General features: G+C 39.4%; 1 protein-coding gene across 4 annotated transcripts in view; it reads left to right on the forward strand.

The window, feature by feature from the left end:
• The window catches only part of AGTPBP1 (ATP/GTP binding protein 1), a 150,308-nt gene that overhangs the window by 28,269 nt on the left and 109,819 nt on the right, over window positions 1-12,220 (forward strand). For all 4 annotated transcript variants that reach the window (XM_013989714.2, XM_005656805.3, XM_005656806.3 and 1 more), the window contains exon 3: window positions 10,016-10,140. In XM_013989714.2, coding sequence (XP_013845168.1) covers window positions 10,016-10,140 — 125 coding nt within the window. The remainder of the gene's footprint in view (window positions 1-10,015; window positions 10,141-12,220) is intronic.

Below are 12,220 nucleotides of genomic sequence, written 5' to 3' on the forward strand. Positions count from 1 at the left end.
TTATCATCAGCAAAACTCTCACATCAAAGTGCTTATTCAGACTTTTCCTTCTCCAACAATCATCTTTGATTTTTCGAGTTCACTTGCTCAAATCTCGCTACTGCAAGAGCTCTCCCTTCCCCAGAGTTCTCACCTGCTGATTTTGATTTTCTCTTATTCATCTCTTCCTCTCTTAGCCGGCACAGAGTCCATGGTTCATCTTTGCCCTCTTCCAAATACCTGGAATGGTTTTCCTCACTTTGTCTTTTTTTCATCATGCATACCGGACCAAGTCCTTTCCCTGGGTAGACCTTTACCGAGCAGCCGAATGATGTTGGAGGATGAACTTAACTTGGAAGATAAGGCTGAAAATTACTTATCATCGACCTGAACAGAGCCCAGCAATCTTACTCCTGTGGTTCCTATAAAGCTCATTTTCTCAATTTATGTAATGACTCTTTTACACTTTATACCTTCCAAACCCTCAGATGTATCATATACATACCCTTGGCAATTGACTTTCTCTCATGACAGCACAGAGATATATACAGTTTATCATCCTCATACATCTCACCCGAAGTTTACACATCCCCCTCTTTCTGATTCTGTCCTCTGCCTACCCTCCTGTTATTTACTACAACAGAGGATGTGTCACCTTTCACCTTTCTTGTCAGAGACTAATAGTGTCACCTGTGTTGTAGATTTCACTTCCTGTCTTCCTTTTCAGGGTCTTTTATTTTTTTATTTTTATTTTAATTTTTTTTGTCTTTTTAGGGCCGCATATGGAGGTTCCCAGGCTAGGGGTCTAATCGGAGCTGAAGCCGCCTGCCGACGCCAGAGCCACAGCAACGCGGGATCCAAGCCGGATCTGTGATCTACACCACAGCTCACGGCAACGCCGGATCCTTGACCCACTGAGCAAGGCCAGGGATTGAACCCTCAACCTCATGAATACTAGTCGGATTTGTTAACCACTGAGCCACGACGGGAACTCCCTCAGGGTCTTTTAATCATTAGTATTCTTCTATCTTGAATCTTCAGTTCCTCCATTCCTGACCATTTAAATGTGATCTGGGCTTTCTGATATTTAGACTTGGCTCTTCCATTACTACTCACTTTATCTGATTTCATTAAAAGCCACACATTTTGAAATAGCCAATAAATGCAATCTGTGTCTCATTTCACACTCTCCAACTACTCCTGTTTGGTCCTGCTTTATCTACTACACCAACTGTACTTGTTAAGGTCACCTGTACATTTTTAAGCAGCTTTATTGAGATATAATAATCATACTTCAAGCTATACATAAAGAGTACTGTTTGGTAAGTATGCATATAATTATGAAATCATCCTCTCAATCAAAATAACGCACATCTTTATCATGCTCAAATGCCTCCTGATGCCCCGCCCATTTTTTGTCTTTTTAGGGCCACACCTGCAGCATATAGAGGTCAAATATGGTCCCAGGCTAGGGGCTGAATCAGAGCTGTAGCTGCCAGCCTACACCACAGCCACAGCTACAGCCACGCCAAATCTCAGCCGCATCTGCGACCTATACCACAGCTCACGGCAATGCCGGATCCTTAACCCGCTGAGTGAGGCCAGGGATTGAACCTGTGTCCTCAAGGCTGCTAGTCAGACTCATTTCCCCTGAGCCATGACAGGAACTCCCTTTGCCCTTTGGTAATCTTTCTCTCCCACCCCATCCGTCACTCCAGGCAACCACTGATCTTCTCTCTGACACTACAGATTTGTTTAATTTTTTAGAACTTTGTATAAATGGAACCATACAATAAGTCTTTTGAGGGGGTTGGAGTAGAAATTAAGGGTGTGGGTATGCCTTCTTTAATTCAGCACAATTATTTTTGAGAGTCATCTGTTATAATCATACCTTTTTTTTGATTAATAAGTAATGTTCCATTGTACTGATATACCAGTTTGTTTATCCATTTCACTTTTAGACATTTGGGATGCTTCCAGTCTTTGATTGTTACAAACAAAGCTGTTATGAGTGTTTGTATGAGTATACTAATTTTTACTTGGACTTATGCTTGCTTTTCTATTTGCTAAATAGCTCCTCAATTTATATCTTAAGATAAAAAGATAATAAAATTTATTTGTAATGTGAAGATAGGTTCTTTAGTCCTTACATTTGCTTGGGAAATTATTTGTTGCAAGATAATATTTATACACTATTGTACATTGAAAAAATTTATGTTTTTAGGCGAATAGCTCTAAGGCCGAGTATAAACTCAAAGAGTCAAAAGCAGTCGGAGACCACTACAGTGAAACAAACATCTGAGTGGTGATGTCTTGAAAATGTATATTGGAAGGTTATTTGATATATTTCACATCGATCATATTTTCCATTCCATGATTGTCTCATTGAAAGTAATTGACATTTGGGAGGTCCCCTCGTGGCTCAGCGGAAATGAATCCTACTAGGAACCATGAGGTTGCGGGTTCCATCCCTGGCCTCGCTCAGTGGGTTAAGGATCCGACGTTGCCGTGAGCTGTGGTGTAGGTCACAGATGAAGCTCAGATCTCGTGTTGCTGTGGCTGTGGTGTAGGCTGGCAGCTACAGCTCCGATTAGACCCCTAGCTTGGAAACCTCCATATGCCGCAGGTGCTGCCCTAAAAGGACAAAAATAAAAAAAAATAATAAAAAAATAATTGACATTAACAGTTATAAATGGAACCTCCCGAGGTTGGTCTAGGTTTTGTTTTGATTCATCTAAAAAGAGAGTAAGAGAGGGACGGCACAAGGTTTTCTGAGTCTCCTTATTTAAAAATTTCCTGCTTTGCAGGGTAGCTCAAATTGCCCATTGCACAGCTGTAGAGCACCCCCCCACCCCCTTCACCCTTGTGTTTTCCAAAGTGTGAAAATCATTCAAGAGGTAGAGCCGCCCTCTGCTGTTCACCCTATAGTTCTCTCAGCATTAGTATCAACAGGCTTAAACATTTTAGAGCTGAGTTGGGGACAGCTTAGAATATTTCATTCAGTTTTTATTCTATCAATGAGAAAAGCAGAAAAAGAAAGGGGAATCCTCTTGCCTGCATTCTAAATTTCCATTTATTTGTCTGCCTTCAAAAAATTTATGCATCCCTCTACCTGTTATTTATAAGACCATGACCCTCAGAACTTACTGCGAGTTGTGTTTTGATAGTGGTGTAATTTAATTAAAACTTTGAAGAGTTACTGGTAGGCCTTCCCGTTGTGGCTCAGTGGGTTAAGAACCCGACACAGTCTCCGTGAAGATGCAGCTTAGATCCCTGGCCTTGCTCAGTGGGTTATGGATCCCGTGTGGCCCTAAGGTGCAGTGTAGGTTGCAGACGTGGCTTGGATCTGGTGTTGCTGTGGCTGTGGTGTAGGCTGGCAGCTGCAGCTTCAATCTGACCCCTAACCCAGGAATATCCATATGCTGCACATTTGGCTGTAAAAAGAAAAAAAAGTTACTGACAAAACAAATTCTGAATTTGGGATGGAATAGAACTTGTTATGCTCAGTGTGTTTTGTATGTTTGTGACTATTTTGTATAGTAGATGTCTTATTAGCTACTGAAAAATGCTGACAGATGACCTTTGAGAGAAAAATAATTGGAGAAAACCAAAAAACTCCCACTCAGTTGTTATATTTCAGAATTCTGGTTTCCATAATGCAGATTCTTCTAAAATCCAGGTTACAGAATTGTTTTTAAAGCTGTATTTCTTCTCTAGCATGCAGACTGTGATGTCTTAATACTGTTTCTTATCCCAAAGAACCAGGGTTCTTTGGAGAAGGGCTGATTCCAGATCACAGCACAGAATGACCAGATAAGTTTAGAATCACAGTTCTCAAACTTTCTGGCTAAGGACCCCGTTGTGCTCTTAAATTAATGAGGACTCCAGAAAGCTTTTGTTGATGTGGGTTATTTTATGTGTTGATTATTTACCATATTATAAATTAAAGCTGAGAAATAAAACAGTGTTTAGTCATTAAAAAATGATAAACTAGTTACATAGTAACATAGTGACATTTTACATTAAAATAACAAAATGGTCAAAAATGTTAGGGGAGTTCCTGTCATGGCTCAGCAGAAACAAATCTGACTAGTATCCATGAGGACACAGGTTCGATCCCTGCCCTCGCTCAGTGGGTTAAGGATCCAGCGTTGCTGTGAGCTGTGGTATAGGTCACAAATATGGCTCAGATCTGGTGTTGGTGGGTGTGGCTGTGGTGTAGGGCAGCAGCTACAGCTCCGATTTGACCCCTAGCCTGGGAACTTCCACATGCTGTGGGTGTGGCCCTAAAAAGACAAAAAACAATTTAGTTAGAAGGTGGCTTTTTTTTTTTTTTTTTTTTTTTTTTTGGTCTTTTGTCTTTTTTTGTTGTTGTTGTTGTTGCTATTTCTTGGGCCGCTCCCGCGGCATATGGAGGTTCCCAGGCTAGGGGTTGAATCGGAGCTGTAGCCACCAGCCTACGCCAGAGCCACAGCAACGCGGGATCCGAGCCGCGTCTGCAACCTACACCACAGCTCACGGCAACGCCGGATCGTTAACCCACTGAGCAAGGGCAGGGACTGAACCCGCAACCTCATGGTTCCTAGTCGGATTCGTTAACCACTGCACCACGACGGGAACTCCGGCATGTTTTATTAAATCTCTTTAATGTTTGGCTTTATAGAAGACAACTATATTCTCTTATCTGCTTCTGAGTTAATCTGCCATATATATACACACACACACACATTATATATAATATAAACATATGCTATGCATACATATATATTGATAATGTATTATATATAATGCACATATACTATATAAACACATCAGTATACATATTATATTAATATACACATATGCTATTCATATATGTTGATATATGTATTATATATAATACACATGCTATACATGCACATCAATATACATATTCTACATAACACACACACATGCTATACATTCGTATATCTGTATGTATATATAATACACACGTTATACATACACATATTAATTACGTTATATATAATACACATGTTAATGTATATATTAATATATAATGCACAATATTTTATATATACTTATATGTTAATATACATGTTATATATAATAAGTAATATATATACATATATATTTTTGTGTGTGTGTTCTTGTTATGAAAGTATATGACTACAATCCAGGCTCACATAGATGTATATTTAGAAAAGGAAGGAATACTTGTATAAAAGGCCTTTTCAGATAATTGTGGCTAATTGTCTTTCCATTTATGATGGAGGAAAATAAAGTTCTGTGTTCAGTATTTAAAGCAAATGTAATAGGAGCTCCCTTGTGGCTCAGTGGGTTAAGGACCTGACCTTATCTCTGTGAGGAAGTGGGTTCGAGCCCTGGGCTCATCCAGAGGGTTAAGGATCTGGAATTGCCGCAATCTGTAAGGTAGATTGCAGATGTGGCTCAGATCTGGTGTCGCTGTGGCCATGATGTAGGCCACAGCTTCCGCTCTGATTCACCCTCTGGCCAGGGAACTTCCATGTGCCATAAAAAGAAAGAAAGAAAAAAAGAGTAATGATTATAAAGAGGAATAAACATTTCTAAATGATAATAGTATACTTTGGAAGTAAAGCCATATAGTTTGAAGTTCAGATTGAAGTGGATATTACACAAAAACTTGATAAGTGATAGTTTCTTAAAGATGAGTTGCACAGTAGAATCAGAAACCATACATGTGAACTTTGTTTTCCTCTACATTGAAATCTGTTGGTCTCTCTTGCACCTTGAATGGTTCTTTTTACTCATGTCTGAACTTGTAACATCACGCAGTGGTCAATATTTGGAACATAGTGATTCGCTGAGTTATGCAGATCTTCTAAATAGTGATACTTCACAACACAGTTTTTTAAAACTTATATTTATTAATATGACCATTGGTTTTGTCAGAAAATTCTTTAAGTTGGGGAAGCCTCTCAAGGTCATGATATTTTCCAAAATTCTAATTTTTGCTTGAAATTTCAAATTTAATAATTGGCAACAAATCTATCAGTTGTTTCTTTTCAATGAAAGACTCTATTTCCAAGAAAACGTATGCCAAAATACCCTAGTGTAAATCATCATTGTCAGATTTTTTTTTTTTCAAGTTGAAATAAATGATGTTCCATGAAAAAAGTGGCTGGTTCAGCTTGAAGTTTAAACAGTCACACAGTGTTTTACCTCAGCATAACCTTATTTTTCATGATGCTGCTGAAATATTTTATGTGCACCCAGAATATTGAAAAACTGTCCTTACAGGTGAAACTGGCACTTTTGTTTTTAACTGCAAAGAACCCAATGACCACTAGTGATTACGCTGTGACTGCAGTTTGGTGTCACTGCCTTGATTGCATCATGGTGCCAGCACTTTGCCTATCATTGCCTTCAGAACAACAGTGGGAATATCAATACTCTGTCAAAAGTGAATAGTGTCTTAGTATCTTTATGAGAATATTTTTGGACCCTGCAGATGTTCTGAAAGGATCTCAAGGACTCAGAGTTTCATAGAGCACACTGAGAACTGCTGGCTGATAATGATCTTGTCATATCAGAAATCCAGGAAGCTATAAAAGACTAGGATTAAACAGAAGGACTTGGGAGCCCACATGAAGAGGCTCCCATTGATCAAAGATGGGGCAGTTTTGAAATTAAGCACTACAGTGGATAAAATGTATCAAACGCATTTAAATCTATGAGTACATATTGACACATGAAACCAAAATACTTCATTGTTACCTGGGAAGGATTTTTGGAAATGAAATCATTCTTCTGAAAACCGGGAAATATAGGTAAATTAAAAATCTAGCACTTGTTTTGCATTTATTTGATGCACTGTACCTCTGGATAATCAAATAAGGGATTTTTCTTTTTATGGCATTGTCCGAGTTAACAAAGAGGATTGGGAGTGTTAGAGGATCACTCATTTCCACCCCTAATAAAGTAATGGATCTAGGCAGCGGTAAGCAGCAACTGCTTATGTTACAAAAGTAAGATAACTAGATACTGCCTCCTTATGGAAGATTACAGTACCATTTATAAAGAATTCATGTTCACCAGATCAGGCCTTAATCAGATCAGGCCTTCCTTTATGACTGCCTGTTTACAGAAAATAAAGATAGACAAATGTGTTAATAATACCATTGTTGGGGTGGGGGAGAATACACACACACACACACACACACACACACACTAAAGCATATGTTGTATTGGGTTTATATATTTTAAAACTTCATGTTAATGATAATATACTGTACATATTCTTAATGTTTTTTGAGTTTTTTTTTCATTTAGAGACTTTGAGCATATTGATACGTATTTCTTCATTTGTATACTACTGTGCCAGCCTTTTGCAAAATCGGGAAATAGTGTTTTATTTTAAATGGTATATTATTTGTATTTTAAATAGCATGTTCATTATGTTTTTTCAGCATCCAGATATCTTTTCAGACACCTCCATATTTAAAGCATCAAATCCAATCGTTAAACAAACAAAAAAAATTATAAATACCCTGTTTTCCACATGCTTCCATATTTTTTTGTTCATTCTGAACATAGCTGGTATTGCCTGTTTTGTGCTAGCCACTGTCTGACGTACTGGGTATATAGAATAATGTATGCAAGGTCTCTACATTCGTGGAGCGTACAGCATTTCAAATAGTGAAAAATTCTTTGGGCACATTTTCACATTGGAAGCAGAGGAGCTGAGGACATCCTTAGGGTGTAACCCAAAATGAGAAGGAGCCAGCTATATGAGGAACTGGAAGAAATTATCTTCTAGGTTGAGAGGACAGCAAATATAAAGACCTTGAGGTTGGATCAAACTTGCTATATTCAAGGAACGGATAGAAGGCCAGTGTGTCTGGATCCCAGTGTATGCTGGCAGCAAGAACGAGAGCAGATTATTTAGGATGCTGCAGTTGCCAAGGGAGAAATGATGATTGCTTGGACTTGGGTACTAATATTAATAATATATGGAGCAAAGTGAATGCATTTGAGATGCTTTAGAGATGGAGCTGATACTGGGTTGGGTGTGGGAAACCAAGTCTAGATTTTCGTCTTGAGCAACTGATGGGTTCATGTGAGTTTGGGAAGGTTAAGACTGGAAGAGGAGTAGGTTGAATGAAGCTAGACTTGGAGCCAGGCAGCATATGGATTCTGATTACAGCTGTGGGGGTAAATGAGATTGTTTGGGGCAATCGAGTGGGGAGATAGAGGTAGAGCTGGGGGGGGGGCTGTCTTCAGATCTAGAAGTTTGCTGGAGGAGGAGGAGCTATTAGAAGAAATCTGAAAGAAGTGGTGATAGCAAGAAAATCAGGAGAGTGTGGAACCACTGAAAGCCAAAGAAGAAAGTGAAGAAAGAGCTGATTTGGATAGTGCTGAGATTCTGAGTGTGACAGGGCAAGAAGTGACCACAGGAGGTTTTGGGGAGACCTCAGTGCAGAAGCCAAACTAGTAGTTTGAAAAAGTGAACAGCACGTGAGGAAGAGGAGAGAACAATGACAGACCTTTCTTTTGAAGGAGTAGGAGAGAAACAGAGTTGGGAGGTGGGCAGCTAGCGAGCTTCTGGATCACTCGTGTGCTGATGGGTGTGTGCAGTTGAAAGGGAGCACTAAATGATGACTCAGAGGAAGATCACCTGAGGGAGCAAGTACATTGGGAATGCAGGCAAAGCTGGAGTCAGGCACACAGGTGGAGGGATTGTTCCAAAGAGAGCTGTTTAAAAGCAAGTCAGAGCTCAGCACCCTTCTGCCCAAAACCTTCCTGTCCCACTTAGTTTAAAAAAAGTCAGTTTCTTTACAGTAGCATACAAAGATCTAAATGATCAAGTTCTCCCCCCGCCAACCCCAGACCTCAGCTCTTACCGTTATTCTCCTTTAAGTTGGCTGCAGCCACACTGGCATCTCTTTTATTTTTTTTGGTCTTTTTGTCTTTTCTAGGGCCACACCCGTGGCATATGGGGGTTCCCAGGCTAGGGGTCTAATCGGAGCTGTAGCTGCCAGCCTACACCAGGGCCACAGCAATACAGGATCCGAGCCGCGTCTGTGAGCTACGCTACAGCTCACAGCAGCGCCAGATCCTTAACACACTGAGCAAGGCCAGGGATCAAACCCGCAACCTCATGGTTCCTAGTCGGATTCGTTAACCCCTGAACCACGATGGGAACTCTGCATCTCATTTTTAATTGGCTACATCTGGCACGCTCCTTCCTGCCCTGGCATCCTGATGGTTATGACTCCACCTTTTGGACAGCGCTTTCTCTGGGTATCTGCACTGTAATTTCCTGCTTCTTTCAGGCATTTCCCTAAACAGTACCCTCTCAAGATTTTTCCTGACCACTCTATCTCAAATTGCAACCTTCTGCCCGCCTGGTGCCTTTTATTCCCAGAACCTGCTTTTCTCCATGGCGCCTCCCACTGGCCTTAATACTATATACTTATTTACATATTGAATTTGCCCCATTAGAATGTTCACTCTGAGGGGCACGGATCTTTGTCCATTTTGTTTACTTTTGGCAACACCTCGAATAGTACCGAATGCACATATGTATAATGTAATGGGAACACGGAGGAAAGAAGGTGGGTAGAGAATTGGGGTAGGTTTAAGGAGCTGGCATTGGGAAGATGAATGTATTTTTTGTTGATTTTTATGTTCTGAAGCAGGGTGCTAACCGAGAATGGAGTGGGGGAGAAGGGATGGTTAGAATTTTGAGGATGTGTGAAAAGTCTGCTTTGGAGACTGGAGAGGTGAACTTTCAGGACGTATATGTAAGATTGCCGGGCAGGGTTGAATACACATTTGTGATTTTCTGAAATAGAATGTTTCTCATTTAAATAAATCAATAGAGTATTAATTAGCAATGTGAAGCTCTAAAACAGAGTAAGGAAATATGTCATGTATAAGTGCTTAACGTTTTTAGAAGGATAGAGCTTTATTTTATTTTTAACAGCGATCTTTGTAGTATTGAATTTGCCATTGATGTAGAATGTACCGTAATTTAAAGTAACTTTTTTTTTTTTTTTTTTTTTTTTTTTAGCCTTACCAATAATTCTCGGATTGTGGGACTCCTGGCTCAGCTGGAGAAGATCAATATTGAATCTACAGAATCAGATACTGCCAGATATGTTACATCAAAAATTCTTCATCTGGCTCAAAGTCAAGGTAAGGTTTGAGCTAAGGCATTCTTTAAAAGCAGATGCTAAGAATTGTTCAAGTTTTTGATAAATAGATGATTTTATGTAAAAATCAAACTTTCTCCTATAGAGTCAGGAAGTAGAAAGCTGAATAACTTCGGAGGAAACTGATCTTCAAGCCTTGTTTCTAAAATGATTATGCATTTACTTATGTATGGTTTGCCTCCTCTCCAGCCCAATTTTCAAACAGCCCTTAAGTGCATTGCTGCTCATTTTAGAATGTTGTCAAAAAGATGTCAGATATTGTAGGAGTTCCTGTTGTGGTTCAGCATAAACAAACCTGACTAGTGTCCATGAAGATGCAGGTTCAATCCCTGGCCTTGCTCAGTGGGTTAAGGATCTGGCATTGCTGTGAGCTGTGGTGTAGGATGCAGATGCAGCTTTGACCTGGCCTGGTAGTGGCTGTGGCTGTGGCTGTTGTCAGCAGCTGTAGCTAGCTCCAATTCGACCCCAGCCTGGGAACTTCCATATGCCACCGGTGTGGCCCCGACAAAGCAAAAAAAAAAAAAAAAGGTGTCAGATATTATAGAGCATTGGTTATTTGTGTTGTCCCCACTGTCATTCAATAGTTGGGTGACCTTAGGAAAGCTTTGAATCTCTAGGACTTGGTTGCACTGTCTGTGAAGTAGGGAAAAGAGATATCGTGTGGGTATCATGAAATTTACATGACAAACATGTAAAAAGAATATTATAATGTTCAATAATGATATCCACAATTAGGTATAATTTACCTATTTTATGAAGCTGGTACTGCTGAGTTGGTATTGAAGACTTGACAGGGTACAAGAGAAAAAAGTATTTAACTTTGTACTTAGGAACATCAATTAGAAAACCCCCAAATACAACATTAGTGAATTGTCTAATTATAATATCAGGAAATGTATCAGTGTAATGTTTTTTTGGACAAATCAAGTAAAACCCATGTGACTATCTCAACAGAAGCTAAAAAGGAAATTTAAGTTTTTAAAACCTGTGCTTGATTTTAAAAACCCCCCACAAAAACCTCAATTTTTCTTTTTTTTTTTTAATAAAGCCAAGTCAGCAGCTACCTTAGTATTTAATAGTGACGCATTGAAGGCATTCACTTAAAATTAGAATCCAGACAATTCACAGTTAATTACTTTAATGTGTTTAGTTTCTTTAATTCTTTATCCTGGAGGTTCAGGTCATTGAAGTAAGATGCTTAGCTAATGTTTCCTATGTTCAGGAGCTCAGTATTTATTAACCCTTCTTCGTGGTCATAGGCCCTTAATTTATTTTGATAACTTCCTCCTGTGCAGCCCACTTAAGGGGTATTTGACAGCACCTCAAACCCACCAGAGGTCTCTAAATAGTTGCATTCGTCCTTAGAAAAATCTAAAATATCCGTAACCCTTTAATTCGGAAAGTTGCTATACTGGATTTTAGCCTTTGATAATTTATGCTTTTAAAATTATTAGTATCCCATCATTATTGATAGGATAATCCAATTGTCTATCCATTTGAGAGAGAAAGATAGGAATGTACAGTTTAAGAAGAAGAAGTGCCAATAACCAGTAAACTTATGAAAAGGTTCTTTATGTCTTTAAAAGTCAGGAATTACTAATGAAACAATGAAGATATTTCTCAGTAGTTAGGTTGGCAGAAATTAGAGAATGACAATATCCAGTGCTGTTGAAGGCATGGAAAATAGGGTGGTCTCATAAACTGTAGGTGGTACAATAATTATTATAAGCTTTGGGAAAAAGAATCTGGCAATAGTTATAAGAATTTAAAGAGCACCTGCTATCTTACTTAACATTTTTACTTTTAGAAATCTATGTGACTGATGCAAAAATCGGTGTGACATATATAAAAGAATGTTTGGGAGGTCCTGTTGTGGCACAGTGGAAATGAATCTGACTAGTGTTCATGAGGATGCAGGTTTGATCCCTGGCCTTGCTCAGCGGGCCGGGGATCCGGCATTGCCATGAGCTGTGGCGTAGGTTGCCGACACAACTTGGATCCCGAGTTGCTGTGGCTGTGGTGTAGGCTGGCAGCTGTAGCTCCAATTGGATCCCTAACCTGGG

Source organism: Sus scrofa, chromosome 10 (assembly GCF_000003025.6).
Source record: "Sus scrofa isolate TJ Tabasco breed Duroc chromosome 10, Sscrofa11.1, whole genome shotgun sequence".
Lineage (NCBI taxonomy): Eukaryota > Metazoa > Chordata > Mammalia > Artiodactyla > Suidae > Sus > Sus scrofa.